This window comes from Camelus ferus, chromosome 16, assembly GCF_009834535.1.
Source record: "Camelus ferus isolate YT-003-E chromosome 16, BCGSAC_Cfer_1.0, whole genome shotgun sequence".
Lineage (NCBI taxonomy): Eukaryota > Metazoa > Chordata > Mammalia > Artiodactyla > Camelidae > Camelus > Camelus ferus.
In genome coordinates this window covers 34,236,572-34,254,923 of record NC_045711.1, presented here as the reverse complement: position 1 = coordinate 34,254,923, position 18,352 = coordinate 34,236,572, and the positions used below count along the sequence as shown (strand labels likewise).

The 18,352-nt window shown below is 37.0% G+C and overlaps 1 protein-coding gene across 3 annotated transcripts in view; it reads right to left on the bottom strand.

Annotated features, from left to right (window-relative positions):
* The window catches only part of KANSL1 (KAT8 regulatory NSL complex subunit 1), a 164,315-nt gene that overhangs the window by 113,243 nt on the left and 32,720 nt on the right, over nt 1-18,352 (bottom strand). For all 3 annotated transcript variants that reach the window (XM_032457169.1, XM_014552989.2, XM_032457168.1), the window contains one exon: nt 9,675-11,046. In XM_032457169.1, the coding sequence (XP_032313060.1) occupies nt 9,675-10,963 (1,289 nt within the window). In that variant the 5' untranslated portion in view covers nt 10,964-11,046. The remainder of the gene's footprint in view (nt 1-9,674; nt 11,047-18,352) is intronic.

The following is an 18,352-nucleotide window of genomic DNA, read 5'->3' as shown; positions in this document are numbered from 1 at the left end:
CCCACAGTAGACACTGTTTCCTCCTAAATTTCAGCATTTAACACCTGTATCATGTATCCAGTACTGAGCAAACTGCCTAATTCTAATGCTTCCTTTTCTACTTAAACATGGAGAGGGAAAAAATCAGTCACATAAATTATTCCTTGAAGGCAGGAACCAAGTTCTCAATTCTCCTTAAGTGTTTTCATCATTCCTTATTTTACTATCAGAGAATTGTTTCCTTGCCCTTTGAGGGCAAGGTTTATCTTGATGATAGAGGATCCTGAAAGGCTCTTTTCCAAATAATTAAGAGTTACCTTGAAAATTTTTATGTTTATTCTCTGCTCAGAGAATTCTGGATCTTCTTTTCTGGAACTGCCCCAGGGACACTTTTGACTACCCACACCTTAGTTTCTACTCAGATTATCAACACTGGTAACTCTTCTGATCACTGCTGAAGGACTATTAAAGGAATACCAACTGTTAGCTTTTGAAGGCTGGCCTGCCAGGAAACACCCAAGAGCAAAACTGTACTTTACCTTTCCATAAGTGGGCCAGAAAATCTTACTGTTCCTGGATGAAATTAAGGAAATTTTTCTCATCTAATAATATCACAATATATTAGAGTAAAACATGGAAGTATATCTAACACTGCTTTAGATATTAATGGAAATAATAACCTCACACCTAACAAAATGTGAAACCAAGTATATACCTATCACATCGACATCTTGAATGGATACTTGCAAATATCAAAGTCACCTCACACCTCTTAACTCTTGGATCTGAGACTTACTTATACCAAGTTATTATTAAGAGCAAATTAAGAGAATTATCATTTGGGAAGACAATCATTGCACCAAGCAAACTTACTGCAAGTACAAAATTAGCCTTTCCACTTAAACTTCCAAGTCAAATTACTTCTGTGAATGCTTGAATGTATTTGCATAAGAGATCAATTTCAAAAAACCTGGGAAGAAACAAAATGAATCTTAAGCAAGCCTCACTGTTTTCATCTTACAAAGAGAGAACCGGCCTGTCTTCCAGCCTTGTGAATAAAGATCTTGCAAAATTCACTAGGCATAGGGTGTGCTCAAAGAATACTTGCTGGAAAAATCTGCTGGAGGAGTGCCAGTTTAAAAAGAAAAACATTTTCACCCAGTTGGACATCTAGAGAAACAGGGGTTACAGCAACTAAGCTGAAAACTCTCAAGATCTGAAGAAATTTTTTAAAGAAAAAACCTAAATCTTTTCATTCTCTAAGCAAAAGTCACGAAAGGCAACTAAATGAATCAATGAAGGATTCAATTATGGTAACTTTATGCATCTAAAAAGCAGTAACTGAAGTTCTATCTTTGATATTTTGCAGTGTGAAAAGGCAACCAGTCTCTTTATTTGTTCTACGTAAATGAACTTTACAATCTGTGATAGTTTTTAATCAATTGTTTCTGGTAAAGAAACAGGAACAATAGAACTTCTTATTGTTTTGTTTAAAAAAAAAAGAATGAAAAACTTTTAAAATTCTTTTGCTTATTAGGGGAAGAGTAGAGATAGATGTTTTTCATTAGGGATATTTATTTCCAAAGCGTAACACTCCAAAAACATCTCTCTTTAGTGAAAAGGACACTCATCTGGTAAAGGCCTTTGTCTTCATTCTCACTATACCCCATCCTCAGGGTCCATACTGTGTAATCTTACTTTCAGATTTCTTCACTGCCACAAGTGGAACACGATAAAAGAAAAAAGATTAAAAAACAAACAACAAAAAAAAACCAGTTACACACAGGCACACACACTGGCACCAAGTTGCCTCATGACGGAAACAAGTGAGCAGACCGCTGCAGCTCTGCCATTAACTCCCTTGTGGGACCCAGTCTGCAGACTCCCCAAGGAAACACAGGCAGCCTGAGCTACACAGAGGGTTGCCTGGCTGCTCAACATACCTCAGCAAAACAGACAGTACCGTTAACAGTGACAAAGGCCTTTGCCATCCTGGCCAGGGTCTCCTCGTTACAAAACAAACAACAATTTTCAAAAAAGATAATCCAGATTTTGTAAGTGACGAATTTAAACCTAGGAGGATTAAAAGACAAAACTAATATTAACAATTCTCAACAGTAGTCCAAAATTGTTTCTACTGTATTGCTCCCTCTTTAGAACTAATCCCACAAATGCTAAGAAAAGTAGTAACCTCTGGTTCATCCTTCAGGTTTTCTGGTGATTTTCAAATGTTCATGATAAACCTTATACTCAGACAATGAAATGACACAAATTCATGTATGTGGGCTGAAAACCAATCAGAATAGTCTTCAATTTCTATTTCATGTCTTTCAAGTTCTTATAGTAACCAGATTTACCAGATTTCATGATGAAAATACTTTAACAAATACTAAGTACATGCTTAGAACTCATCAGCTTTAAGCACAGGGAAGGCTAAAGGAGAAAACATAAAATACTTTCGTATCTTAAAAGATTTTTTTCCAGCAACTAAGGAAATAAGAGGATTTTTCCACATAAGTTAAAATATAAATCATTCCTTTAGAATGTCAAAAATGTTTATTTTACCCATTTAATGATAAAATAAGAAACAAGTCACTTCCCTAGATTATTTTAGTAGAAAGAAACTATGTAACCTTCCCACCATCCCTCATGGTCAATATCATGCCCATACTGTGCCATCAGAGGCATCTAAAGAGCTACATGCCTTCAGGGTGTTTCATTTCTCCAAAAAGAATCTTCTTTCTGCTCCTCCTCAAAACAGTTGCAGGAGAAAAACAGTAGAAAGTGCAGTAAGGAAGAACTAGCTTTTATCTTCACCATGACCTCAAGAAAATCATTTAACATATGTATCTACAGTCCTGAGTCTCAAAGGTAAATGAAGACATCACCTTAATATCAATGTTTTAAAGATTTACCAAATACAAACCACCTAACATATAGAAGGTATGATCAGTATGTATTAATTCCCGTTTCCTTCTCTTAAAAAAAAAATCATTCCAACCACTTCCTTAGATGCTATGTCTACCCTAGCAAAATGCCCCACCCAACACATCCAACTTACATTCCATGAAAGAAATGAGTAATGGTACTGCAAAAGTTAAAAGGTACATTTGGTATAACTTTCCTCAAAATATATTACCAAATTACTTAATATTACTTAAGTTTATTGAATATAATAAAGTTAAGTGTCATATTTTACATGATGTTTGGTAGATCTCATCAACCAAATCTAAAGGACAATTTGATTCATTTCCACTAAAATAGCTAGTTTATGCCCAGGCTGTGGATAAACAGAGTTGGCCCTCCCAACACCCAGTTTTCCAACCAAGACTGGTTGAATCCACAGATATAGAGGGCTGACTGTACTCATTGTTCTAGGCCATTTTATACAAGGAATCTGAGCATCCTTGGATTTTGGTATCTGCAGGGATTAACCCCATGCAGATACCGAGGGACAGCTATACCCTGATTACTTATTAGTTCTGTGGCATTAAGCAAGTTATCTCAACTTTTCATTTCTCAGTCTGAGTCTGTAAAACTAAGATAATCTCTACCTTACTGTACGGTGAGGATTAAATAAATTAATGCATAGAAAGCATTTACAACACTATCAACCTCAAAATATTCAACATTATGCTATTATTTTTTTCCCTATCAACATATCTCAAATTATGTTATCCGATTAGACAAAGTTGGTTTAAAATGTTTCCTAGCTCAACCAAATCAGTTCAGTCAAAATCTTCCTGGGCTCTGTAATCACCCAGGTTTCAGACGAATTGAATTCCAACAGTACTCAGTTCTATCTTACCAGGAAGCATCTCTCAAGTACCACAAGAACACATAGAAAACAAAGATTAAAGGGTGAACAAGAAAATGGGTACATATATAAATGTAGTCAACTCCTTCGTCTCTGTTTAAGTCCATTTCCTGATTTTTAACAGTTGCTGGAACTTAAAAAGAATATAGAAACCTTCATTTTTAAGACACTAGGTACAGAACATGGACCCTCATGAGCTACATAGGTTATTTTGCAAGCTGTGTTCTTACAGTCATCCAAGCTTGAAACTTCAATCATCTATGATGATCCTTCTTTCACTGCCCCATACAACCTTTGTTATTAAGTCCCATTAAATCTGGTTCTGCACCATCTCTGGAATTTTCTTTTCCTTTTCACATTACATTTATTACACTTACCTATTTACATTTCATTTATTACACTTTATTACTAGATTTCGAAAGTATCCCCACTCTAGCCACAAAAGCCCCATGCCTTTCAGCCTCTGTCCTCTCTGTGTATGCTATGTCTTCTACCTGTACTGACATACCCCACTGGGCCACAACCAAAAGAAAACCTTGTATCAAAATCATAGTCATCCTTTAAGGCTCATTTCTAATATCCTTTCTTTCCATTTCCAGCAACCAGCTGTGATCTCTTCCTATTTCATTTGTATCACCCAGCATTTACCATATATTACTATATGCCATGCACTGTTCTTAATCTTTATCTTATGTTGCCAACACACATCAAAACTATATAAATTTGATACTCAGTTTATTCACCTATGGCATCTCATGTCTTACACATTTGCTCATTCAATAAGTACTTATTATATGATCATTTTAAAAGAGTACAGTTGACCTCAGAACAGCACGGTTTTAAACTCTGCACGCCCACTTACCATGTTGTTTTTTTCCAACAGTAAATACAGTCAGCGGTTGGTTGAATCCACAGATACTGAGGGCTGACTATAAGTGATACATTGATTTTCAACTGCACAGAGGGTGGGCGCCCCAGCCCCTGTACTGTTCAAGAGTCAACTGTACTTCACTCAATTTTAGAGAATGAAAACACCAGTCACAAGGCAACAGAAAACATTTGAAGCAACTAGATCTGCAGCCATGAGTAGCCCCCAAATTCTTGCTGCCTAACTTCCTTCCTTCAGAATCACATAAGAAGCACCAAGAATAATTCTCACTATCTACATAACTTCTTAGAAAAAAGAGAGGGAGGGGAAAAGGAAGCGGGAGAAAATACATAAGTTCCTATTTCTGCCACTGGATGTCATATGCAGGCTAGCAGGAAAAAACATCAAGCGTTAAATCAAAGGTGATCAGGTTAAATTAGACAAAGGTGTTTGGAAAATGAAGGTTTACTCAGCTGGGAAGTAAGTTCTCTAAGACATATATACCCCACATGCTAAGATAGACAATAATCATTTTAACGGATTAGGGAGGTGGGGAGGTTGTAAGGTACTAAAAGAATCAAAAAGCTCGAAGTCACCAAGTCAAGAAAACCATTTTGTTTTGATGTACAACAGTGACTTACAGGACTTTTGCCTCAGCTTCCTCAAATCCAAAAATAACAGTGCTGAGTATAGCTCCATCAATGTTATTTAAAGATAGAGTTGTCACAATTCAAAGTAGTTTGAATCCTAGAGATCAATTTCCTCATTTTTATTAGAAAAGTGGTTACATAATTAGCCCTACAGCTAGTCTGTAGCACAGAGGGGTTAAACATTAGGCCTCCGAGTTAATATTGCTCTCATTCCATCATTCTGTAAAAGAATAAGGAACAGGAAAAGAAGGACAAATCAAGTTGATAGCCACCTCTGGCAACATCATCTATGTATACTTAATAAATTCAAGTTAAGAGCTGTATCACAAAGCATTCCACAGTATCTAAAAAGCAAACCCTACAAACACACTAGCAATTCATTATACCTTAAAGTATTCACGAACAACTCTAAGAGGGTGAATTCCCTGGAAACAAAGGAAAGTCACTGCAATCAAGACAATCCAAAATTCAAGTAACTTCTCTAGTGTCACTACTGAGAATCCAGTTTATTTTTACTCAATCCTGATCTGGACCAGACTACAGGAGGCTATCAGACAAATAATACATAGGTTAGAATAAATTAAACCAAAAATAAAAATATGAAAATAAAACAAGAATGAGGCTTTGGAAAAAAGTACAACAATAAGACCTACAACCTTGGCCCTAAACTTCCAAAAGCCAACTGAAAAATGGAAACCTAGTGAACAACACAAATTATAACAGCCAGGTAGTAAAAATAGACTTAAAATCTTAGGAAAAAAATGCAATTATTCTTGGTTGCATAGCTTTGCCTCAAAGTCCTTATAAAGAAGGTATTATGTAATATAAATATATATTTAATATATATAAAACAACATATATTCCAGTAGTCTCAATGAAACGTTTTATGGAATCATTTCTATAGTGATCCTCAAGACAAGCTTATAGTAACAGTTTATGGAGGGGGGGAAATATATATATATACACACACATATATGTCCAGGTACCCAGAACACTGATGATCTAAGAACACATTTAAGAAAATATCTGGCAAAAAATATTTTCTTATCGACAAGTACTTACTATGGAAGTTCATAAACACACGGGCCAAGAAAATGAAAATTTAGCAAAATTAGGCATGGGTCCAGGAATTCATACCAAAACAGCAGAACAAAACCCTTAGAGGGTAAAGAGGAGGAATATAAAGAAAAACTGAAGTGAAGAGAATGTGGGCACACAAGCACACACTCATCAGTTCTATTACATACATGCGAAATAACTAAATGCTTTTATTTCTACTTCTGCAATTAAGAAATAAACATTGAGATATTTATTGAAACATACAGCTTCCTTCCTAGTTCCTCGATCAAGGAGATGATGTTTAAATTCCTGTTCCTTCCACAGTGATGTTACTAAACAATGGTATAGGTCAAACTCAACATGGTGCAGAATTTTCAAAGAAGTAGTTACATGTACTGAGACAGGAAGATATACATAACATTTCTGGATGCTTTTCCAAAAAGAGCTTAAAATAAAAAGATGTAAGTTTTAAACTAAACAAAATCATAACAAAAAATTAATAAAGGAAAAGCAAAGAACTGTGCTAGCACGTCTCATTCAGCAATGTAGAATTTACCAACAGTAAAATAATACAATGATAAACTTAATTTGTCAAAATTCAACAACATACAAAAATCATTCTACTACTACTATGCATGTGCCTGGGACTTATGGATGATTGTTTTCCCTTTTGGAAAAAAGGTAGGAAAGAAGGAAAAACGTAAGTTAATTCTTGATGAAAGCTTGTAATTTTCACAAAACCATCCACTTGTAATTTAAGCAACATCATTTGAAAACAATTCGTCTCCCCTACTAAATATTTTCCCAGACAAAATCTGGTTACTTTATTTCAGACAGAAGTACTTCAGCAAAGGATTGTAATATTAGACAGGCTACTGGAAAGTAAAAAATTTGAAATACACCAGCTGGATCAAGCTCCTGAAGAGTGAACTAACTTCTTATTCTAGGACTCTTAAGAATTATAATTGTGGTTATGAGATTTGGGAGGGACTATTAAATCACAAAGAAAAGGCTTCTCAGCACCCAAAGAACAATATTCCCCTACTTTTTTTTCTTTTTTAATCAAACCAATGCCTCCACTCTCATTGGCCAATTGCCAAAAATCTTTAAAAATACTAAGAAGGTCAACAAACACCTGGCTGAATACCAGCCTTAGAAGTCAATCTGGTGACTCTGCATTTAAAAAGTATTCATATCAGTGGTTTTAATTTAAATTCAAGTATATTTACTTGGCAGTACTTTTAGTGTCCAAACTGTCCTTACTTTAATATGATCTGAAGCATGGAAATTCAACTTTTTAAAGCATTATTTAGTTAACTTCATTGTAAGAGGATTCAACTGATTCCAAAAAGTTTCCTAAAATGATCCCTTAGCTGTCGTCATAATTCACACCCTTCCAATCAACAAACCATTACGTGAGAAGAAATGCCCAAAATCAAGTGAGTGAATGACTAAGAGGTCTTTTCAAATCACTAGATTACCCCATGAAGTAAGAGAAGTTCTTTCCTAGGTATTTTGATTTCACTAGGTTGGAACAGTTACCCACAGCATTATCAAAACTTTGAAATGTTTTCAATACAATGTATCCTGAAAACAGTAAGCTTATAGATTCTAAGTGTTTTTCTTCCTCAAACACACAAAATAAGTACATGAAACTTAAAATGCTTCAACTACAGTATGTTACACAAAATTACTCTTTAACACAAAATATTCAGCTGTTAACCAAGATTTCTTAAAACAGTGGTATGCAGCAAAGTCTGCGGGGGGTGGCAAGCTGATTTACGCTACTAATCCATTTAAGGAAAGATAACTATTACAGCAGTAGCAAGGCTCTGAAATATATTTGCTTTAGATCTGAATATAGAAGTGGACTCTTGCAGGGAGGGTATATAGCTCAAGCAGTAGAGCACATGATTAGCATGCACAAGGTCCTGGGTTCAACCCCCAGTACCTCCTCCAAATATAAATAAATAAATAAACCCAATTACCTCCCCTTCATTTAAAAAAAAAAAAAAGGTGGACTCTTCAGCACAGTAAACTGACAAATGGTAATGAAACTTGGTCTAGAAGGAAAAAACACGGCAAAATTATCCAGACTTTTTCCCTCAAAATAGAAACATAAACCAAAATTTCATACTCCAATATACAGTGTTATCCATGTGGATAATATAAATAAAACTGAGAAAAGAGGAAATTTATTTATGCTTAAAGCATAGCTGTCTCAGCAAAGCCTCCAGTGAAAATCTGAGTCACGTTTTTACTACAGGCAAGAGAAAGCCAATTACTCCAACATATCCACCGATTTCAGCCTTCTCTAGTAATCCAACCTTGACAATATCCCTACTCAAAGAGGAAATGAAAGAGGATCTACTAATTACCTCTCCTGTCCCTCTTTTCCAACATCTCATGTTCCCCTCTCTCATAAGCCCAGATAAATGCAGAATGATTTCTCTTTAAGGAGAGATACTGTACTTCCTTGTTTACTGTAAGGAGCTGAATGCAGGATTAGGAGGCAAGAACAAGAGTAAAGCATCTCTGATTCAACCAGGCCCACGTGGAGTGCCACATAAAGCTTATGGAGAAATTTCCTCAAACCAGCAGATTTTGAAAAACCAATAAGAATTCATCCCAAATATGTCAATACATTTAATTTAGCTGAGAGAAAATAAAATCCAAATCTGATAAGGACGGTTTCTTTTAGGAAGAGAATTAGGTTGTGAAAGCAAATTGTGCTTGGAGACAATCTATAAAGTACTCTGAAGCATTTTCTGATTTTTAGTCCTTAAAATGTAAGGAAATCTCAACAGTTAAAACTGAAGATTGGGTACATTCTCTGCTGAAAGCTCAATTAAAAGCAACTATAAATTCCAGTGAACATAATTAGGTCAACTAAACTTTCGTCCCCACTTACTAGAAACAACAAAATCTTAAGTCAAACCTTAGAAACTTACAAAAATATCCTACATACAGCTTGAAAAGAAATATAATTATCCACTCTGAAAGAAGTATGGGTACAGTTTTACAAATTGGATGTCTTCTAGTTTTTTCTTAATAAGATTTCAATGGGAAGTTAGCAGCTTTTAGCCTACAGCAACATAACAACATTATACCAAAACTATCTTCCATTTCTTTACTAGCAGGTATATATGCACTCACCTACCTAAAATCAGAAAAAGATAAATAGAACCTAGGGATCTAGATACAAAGAAGTCCCCCCTTCCCATGATGGGAATACACCAAGTCTTTCACCCTTGTCCGAACATTCCTCAAGAATGACATTATGCATGGTTCTTCTACTCACAGGGGTACGTGGCGCTGCTCAGGGTCAGCTCTGGTGAGTTCTTCCTCTTCAATATCAGACTCTCCTCCTGAACTACTGTCAGTGACATCCGAATCAAATGCTCGTTCACTGCACCTCAGATTGGCTATACCACTGGCTGTAAATCTCTCCAATTCTTCTGAAATTGAATCACTTTTCAGGAAGCTGTTAAGTCCCTCTGAACTGGTGGTCTCACTGGCAGCTTTTCTCAACGCAGCTTCAGCCTTTCGAGTCAGCATCAACTGGGTCCGGGGCCTCAAGGATTCCAAGTTTGGCAGTTTGCTCAAAGTTTTCTCTAAAAACCCACCTAGCTGATGCTGTATATGCCTCTCCACCTGCTTGGCTTGCACAACCTGTAAGCGCTTCTGTAACCTGCGGGCGCGGCTCTCAATATCAGCCTGCCGTCGCAGTAAAGCTGTTATCCTTGTGTCAGAATCTAAAGCACTGAAAAGAATGGAAGACAGGGGAGACTTTTTACCCTCTAACTTGACATCCCCCAAGTTAGAACTGGAGTCTGTGTCAGGTGATAACCTACTGCTTCCTTGAAGTGCCGGCTGTTCCATGGAATTTACAGAAGATTTGTTTGCAGTGCTATTATTGCTAAATATAGTTGTGTGTTCTACATCAAGGCTTCTATGTGGAAGAGTGCAATTGGTCAAACCCCCCTTCAAGTCCCCAGATTCAGATGCCACCACTTCACCCCCCTGAAGAGAAGATGAAGTGAGAGCTCTTTTCCCCCCATTAAGGGGACTGGAATTGTCATGATCAGAATGTGTTGAACTTTTAGTCAATTTCTTTGCCAACCCATTTACAGGTGCCTGTGGCAAAGCGGTCTGACCACTTGTATTCATGGTTCTAAGATTTTCTAAGGAAAACTCCAAAACTGGCTGTCTCCCCAACAGCTCAGCTCGGAGTTCATAGGACTGAGATAAGAGAGGGTGAGATTTAAGGACTGTCTGCTTGCTGAAGACACCTTGCAATTTCAATGACTCCTTCGAGGGAACAGATGTTACATCGGAGCAGAGATAAGATGCCACCAGTGGTTGCAGCTTTCCCAAGTCTTCCTTGGTAGGATTATTTCGGAAGTCTAGACTGGGATCCTCTGTAGCAATGGCTTTTCTTTTGGTTCCGTTGGCAGCAATAAGGATGTTGGCGTTGCCGTTATTTTCGGCACTGCCAGGGGACAAAGTGGAGGATGGGGGAGCCAGTTTGAACCGGATATGGTGTGCTTCAGCGGCTGCGTCAGTGAGAGCGGGCGCCATCGCAGCCATTCAGCACAGAGAGACAGGAAGTCCAGCCTCTCCCGGTGCCGAGGCCAGCTCCACAGCCCCTTACTGCCTCCCCAGAGAACAGACTAGAAGAGAAAGAAGAAAAAGAAGTTAGAAATACAAGCACATTAGAAAACAACACACATGTTTTTAATACAAACACTATTTGAGGCTGTTATCCAAACTCTGCCTCCAGAAAGAAAACACTTAAACCCTTCTGGACACCCTGAATATCCTTTCATGAGGGGGGAGGGGGAGGGTGTTGAAGCGGGGCCACAATCCCTGCACTAGAGAAAGAATTCAATCCTTTTTCGTCACTTGTACCATAAATTGTAGCCACAGATTGTTAGTTAAGTCATCTGCATTTAAAAGAAAAATCTCTTTAAAACTTCTTGAAATAAGTGGATTTAAAGCAAATGTATCAAACTAAACACTCAGCAATTAAACAGAAAATAATTCGTAAGGAACTCCATCCCTACCAAAAGTTTGTATGCCAAATGTCATAGGTCTGTATATTTTCCTGGCCAAAAACCCAGTGTTCATCAGCTTCCCACCTCTCTGCAAGACAGATTATACTAAAGCTTAACTGTATCACACCTGCAATACCAGTCTGCTTCATCAATTTTCTCTTCTTTCACTGTCCTCAACACAGCCCACCTCTCAAATTAACTGCCTAATCAATATGTCTCTTTCCCTTTACTCCATAACTTCTTGAAAGAATAGTTATAAATAGCTGCCTCTGCACTTTTCAGTCTTCTATAATCTAGCTTCTACTCCTACTGTTCTGGCAAAGGTTACCAGTAATCTCATTATCAAATCTCATGGTCAAGTCTCAGTCCTCATTCTATCTGACTTCCCTGAAGCATTAGGTAGTGCTGACCACCCCCATTCTTAGAATTCTCCTTTCCTGATGTCCTTCACAGCAAGGTCCCTTCTGTCCTCTTCTCTCTCAACTCACTTCCTTGACAATAAGGAAGTGGCATAGTAAGGCCTTCTAGTGCTCAGAAAAACTTGCTGAGTTACACCTATCAAGATTCCCACCTTTATTTTCCTCAAGCCCCTTGAAACTCAAAATTAACATTCTTCCAACTACTGACTCCTCACCCTGTTCTATCAACTCAGGTAATGGTATTGCTTTCATTTAGTAACCCAAACTAAAAACCTCAGCCATTTGCCTCTTCTTTATCCCCTTTGATTTATCTGGTCTGAGAGTAAAAGAAAATCTCTGTAGAGAACTAAGTCAGCTCTTCCTAAAGTGTGACCTCGGGACTTCTTGGGAGCTCAGAGACCATTTTAGGGGCCTGCAAGATAGAAGCTATTTTCATAATAATATTAAATGTTATTTGCTTTTTGTTTCTCACAGTATTGACATTTGCAATGAGAGTGCAAAAACAAATCTGAGCAAAACTGCTGGTACCTTAGCACAAATCAGGGCAGAAGCACCGAACAGTCATTTGGTTATTGTATTCTCTACTCATTCACAGCTTTAAAAAAAAAAAAAGTGCCAATGACCTCTGATATCCTTGATGAAATAATAAAATTATGAATTGTATTAAATTTCCACTCATTGAGTCCTGAGTATATGCATATAAGTGTCTATGTGTGTGTGTGTATGATGAAAGGGAAGTACACATAAAGCACTTCTGCTGCTTTAAGAAATCTAAGAAAAAGCATTAGTACAACTGAGTTGCAAGTTGAACTAGAAGCTTTTTCATGGAACATCATTTTTACTTGGCAGAACTGACAAACTATAGTTATTCAGACTTGAGTAGTTAGCAGACATTTTCTCAAAAATGAACAAAGTGAACCTGTCATTCAAGGAAAACCAATGATGATGTTGGTTGCCAATAATAAAATCTGAGTTTTCAAGCAAAAATTAGTATTTTGAAAACTTGTATCCACCACCATGAGCTTGAACATTTCCCCAATAACTAAGCCAATTCTGGTTAGGTTACTGCTGATATTAATGAATGAGAATTTGATATCACATAATGAAATGTGTCAACATTTGGAAGATCTGCATAACTCAGTGAACTACCAAATGATCAAGGCTCATTAGAAACTAGAGCATGGGTAAAAGTAAGTGCAAGACAGGCCAATGGATTTTAATGTAACAGAGTATGAAAAGTTCCCTGATACAGTTTTAGATTCCACAGTGCAACTAACCTTAATGAAACCACTAGTTGTCAAGTCTGGGTACAGTGTCAAAGAATATCCACAACTTATCTGAAAAGGTCATTAAAATACTTCTCTCTTTTCCAAACTACACATCTGCATGAGGGCAGACTTTCTTTATATACTCCCCAAACAACATCACAATAGAATGATCACAGAAGCTGATAAGAGAACCCAGCTGTTTTTTTATTAATCCAGACATTAGATTTGCAAAAGTGTAACATAATGCCACTCACTAATTTTTTTGTTCTGCTAAGAAGCTTTTTTCATAATATGTACCAATACACTTAGAGGTCAAATCTGTCTATTGCTCTACCTAACTGCCAAAAGTTTCATTCTAAGATTATATTTTAATGTTCATTAAACTGGATTTTCTGGGGATTACAGAATTTTATCCTTATGGACTTTCTGGCAAACAGCACTCCATGTGACCACTGTTTCATGTCCACTTTTCCTGTCTGATTTTAAATTTAAAAATAATTCCTAATATAATATAGCTGTGTTACATTGACAAACCCATGTAAGTTGTTTATTCAGAATACCTTGTCAATTTTATAGCAGGCAAAGCATTTTCTCCCATAAACAAAAATCACTATCTGATCTGTCCCACCAATCAATATCCTCCTTTTGAGTTGGTATCAATACATAGCTGATACAAGCAATGCAAGGAGGAATTATCAATGCCAGATGATTAATACAACATGTGAGAGGAGAACCTGTACACTACGACTCGAAAGCACTACAGTAATTCTCAGCAATGGCAGGAAACAGCCTCCCTCTGGGGACCCCAGCAAGGACACAGATGTTACACAGTTTCCCCAAAACTTACTCAGGAAAACCCATGCTCACCCAGCACACATAAAAAGAAGGACATAATTAACATTACACCACAGAAGGTACTCAGTCAACATTCCAAAGTTATTTTAGAATTATTCAGTTCTTTAAAATTCACAACTTAAAGAAAAATCTGCTGGCTCAAATCTCATCTCTTGCAAGATTTCTCTGACCCTCTGAAAGCACATCTGTGAACTTGACATTAATCATATACATCTCAAAGACAAAGTTTATTTTGTTTACATACTCTCCTTGGTCTCAATATCCCCACAGGACGCACTGCAAAGAGTAGTTACTAAAACAATCATCTAAATAAGTAGGGAGGGGGAAAAAGCGACCTCTTCAGAAGAAATTCCATTCTGCACTCCTAAATCTCCCACTCCTTTATCTGTTCAAAAACAAAAACCCTATACCCCTCTCACTTCACTGACTTGAAAAGATGTGCTGAGATTCAATTTTATACCCAAAGATACCCACAGATAAGGGGAGCAGGTCCAGATGCACATCGTGGCTCCAAACTTATTTAAATTATTTAACTATTCTGTTCCCTTAATTTTCTTAGCTGCAAATAACAGAGTCGATCTCAGAGGGCCACTTGATGATTAAATTAAAACTTTCAATTACTTAACCTAGTGCCTGACACAAGCACCCATTATCTGCACTATTATTATTATTACCTAGACAAAAACAAATATTACTGACATGAAAAAGTATTAAATGAAAGAAGAAAGGTGTTACAAAACGAAACATACTATGACCTCATTTCTGTTCAAAAAAAAAGTGATAAGATTCTTTTGTCTTTTATTTTCTGGCTTATGTAATGTCTCCATCATAAACGTGTATTGCTTGTATAATAAAAGAAAAGAAAGCTAGAAGAAAATAACACAAATTCTTAAAGAACCAAAAAATCTGAATAAAGCAAAATATCACAATAACATTCTTAAATTTAATACAAAAACCAAAATGTTGATTAAAACAATGATTCCCATCCCACTTGAATCCCCAAAACTTCACTACTCAATAATTTGGAGGCGAGAAAGATTATCAAACTTAAGCTGTTCTACAAAAACAGCACAAAGCTTATGATAAATCACCTTTCTCCAAAGAATATAAAGCATTAAAAGCTATAAATTATTAAACCTCATAACAACCTGGGCGGTATGTTGTAGGCTGGGATTATAATTTCTAATTTACTGGTGAGGATAGTGAAGTTATATGGTATATTCAGAATAAAGAAACCTAAAATATCCCAATTTTTAGTTCATCTAATAAACCACAATCTGACTAAAAAATACAGACAGAGCTAATGTACGTGTTGCCACCGCCATAAATTAAGATTCAGCAGGAAGCCTGGAGAGACAAAAGAAAGGAGCTATCTAATCAAGGTCCTTTAAAAGACTACAAAAAGTTGGGGCTAGTAATTAAGTTTCCCTCCCAGTTCCAAGGAAACATTTTGGGGACTAGAAGATGTCAAGTGGTTTCAGCAGGCAAACACATTTGGTAAAAATTTCCCTGATAGAAATTCACAATGCACTTCAGTATACTGAATACTTTAACAAATAAACATCTTTTTTTCCCCCATAACACCTATTAATACCTTGCAGAACACTGTTCTGAAGGATACAAGTTAGAATAAAGTTCAAATATGTGACCTCTAGGGTTCCTTCCCGTGTTTACGATTCTGTATTTATAAACTGCAATATAGGTTTAAGAACAAACTTTCACCTAACACAAGTAGCACTTAGGAAACAAAAATATACTCCTAGGGCAGAGTTTCTTAACCTCAGAACTAGTTACCTGTGTCAATTTTTACTGGGGGGAAGGGGTGTCTCTGCTGTGCACTGCAGGACGTTAAGCAGCATCCCTGGCCTCTACACCCACCAGACGTCAGCAGCACCTCCTACAAATTATGACAACCAAAGCTGTCTCCAGACACTCCAAATGTTCCCTGGGCAAAACCTCTCTCTCTCACGCACTCACTCACACTCACACACCCCGAATTGAGAAACACTCTCTAGAGATAAACCCCGTATCTACAAATTTCTATACATACATAAATATTTCTATATATACAGATTTCCAGAAAGCATACATATCCGGCCGCTTCAAATACTGCAAGTCAAACTATCTCCACACTTCAAATGAAAACCATGCCTTATCCTCTAGACAGGACTCCATGTACACAAGAATAATCTGGCAGCATCCACCTTGCAAAAATGTTGTTCAGCTGCAGAGACCCAAAGGGAAGGGTTTGGTCATTTGGCCAACAACCACAGTTTCACTGAAAACAGAAGCAAAAATCAGATGGGGAAGAAAAGTCTACCCATAATGTGGCTTCTACTAACCTCTTCCCACCATTCCCTCATGACTCTGCACAAAGCAAAGAAAGAAACAGGTGGAGGAAAGATAGGGAAGTGTCTGTAAAGTTATCCAAATTTTAGCTGAAACTTGAAAATTAGCTAAAATTTCATTATGTAAAAGGCTAGGGCAAAGAAGGTAATGTGGCATTCTAGTGACAGGCAATGGCATGGGAAAAGGCAAAACGGTGAGAAAACACAGGACATTCTGGAGGTTAAAAGAAATAATCAATTTGCTTGAAATATAAAAGCATATTTTAACAGAGGAAGCAGTATAGAAAAAGGCAGAAAGGCAGTCTGAAGCCAGATCATTAAATGGACAACCTTGAATAGCCAGCCTTTACTCAGACTTAAAGGCACAGAATGTTATTAAAGGTTTTTCAAGTGCGGAGTGACACATGAGAACTGCACTTTAGACAGACCAGTTGGGTAGGATGGATTAAAAGAAAGTAAAAAGTCAAAGATCTATGAAAAAACTACTGAAATAATCCAGACAGGATGCAACAAGAACCTCAACAAGAGTGTCATCACAGTAGAATGGCCAAAGTCTCCTCCAGGCTTTGGAAGAGACTGAAGTACACAGAAGGGCCAAACAAGTGACACAAACAGAAAACATAAAGGTTCTTAAAAGATGAGAGAGAAGGCTCTCTTTTTCTTCATAAGTTCAGCTCCTTTATGATAAAATCCTTCCATTTATTTCTCATCAAGATGTTCAGTTCTGGTATGCCTTCTCCATTCGTAACACTACTGACCTAAACCCAGTCCGGGTCCACATCAGCTCATACCTAAATTATCAGAACAGCCTCCTGACTGATGCCTCAGTCCTCCAAGCCTTTTTATTACCTCACTTCTCTATTCTAGAATAGCCCGTAGTATCTTTTTCATGAGCCCAAATTCTTCAAGATGAAACTCAAAATAATTATCAAAGCAAGTGCACCAGGTGGCATGGACCTTCAACTTTCCCCAGATTCAACTCCACAGTCTTTCCCTATGCTGCTGCCTGTACCTGGAGGATCCAACTACTTTTGAAGCCCAAAACTTAATCAATCCTTCCATATACAGCATCTCCACAAAAACTTTTCCATACTATTCAGATTCACATCACTTTCTTCCTCCTTAAATCATACACTGCACTTAAAGTCACCACTCAAGAAAAATTATCTGAAAGTTTCCTAATTTGCAATTTATTAATTCCATTCCCAAAATAAGCAAAAGTTATTTAGCATCCTTCTGTGCATGCTCACTAACTTTATCTAGAGCTTGGTACATAGTAGGCACAGTAAGGACTTACTGACAGGGTTAGAATAGTCAAAAAAAACTTGGTGAAGTAGGCCTTCAAGTGTAAGATTTTGCTTAGCAGAGAAAGAAGAGGAAATTCTAATCAAGAGGTGGACACAATCAAAATAATAGGGAAGGATTTGGGAGATGATCCACAGAACTTGGATGAATCAAGAGGTAAAAGTGCAGCTTCACAAAAAGAGAGGAAAAAAGCAGCTATGTAGTGATTTGTGATAAAGTACTGAAAGCTACATTATAGGACACACTGGAAAGTATTTCTTTTCCATGGAAACAAATGGAGGTTTGTTACAGGATACAATAGGAAGTGGGAGGCAAAATTTTCATTATAAAACAAAGAAATAACATGGACCTCACCACCTCAGTCCCTAACACTTTCCTATGCCAACAGGGCAAGGCTTCTTAAGCTTTTTAGTTACTAAGGGAATCACGGCTCTGATGTGAGGATAGATTCTTATGATAGCTGTTCACTCTGCTAAGTGTTTTACACATACACCCTCATTTAATCATCACAATAACATTATAAGACAAGCATGTACTCTTATTCTCATTTTATAGATAAGGAAACGTGATACTCAGAAGTTAAGGTGCAACTACTACGTTGCAGAGGCAGGATTCCGATTCAAATCTCTAACTCTGAAGTCCATGCGTTTAACCACTATATTAGGTAGTATGAGGCTAGATTTCACCTGAAAGGGCCTTAATTGCTGGACACTAGCATTCTGAATTT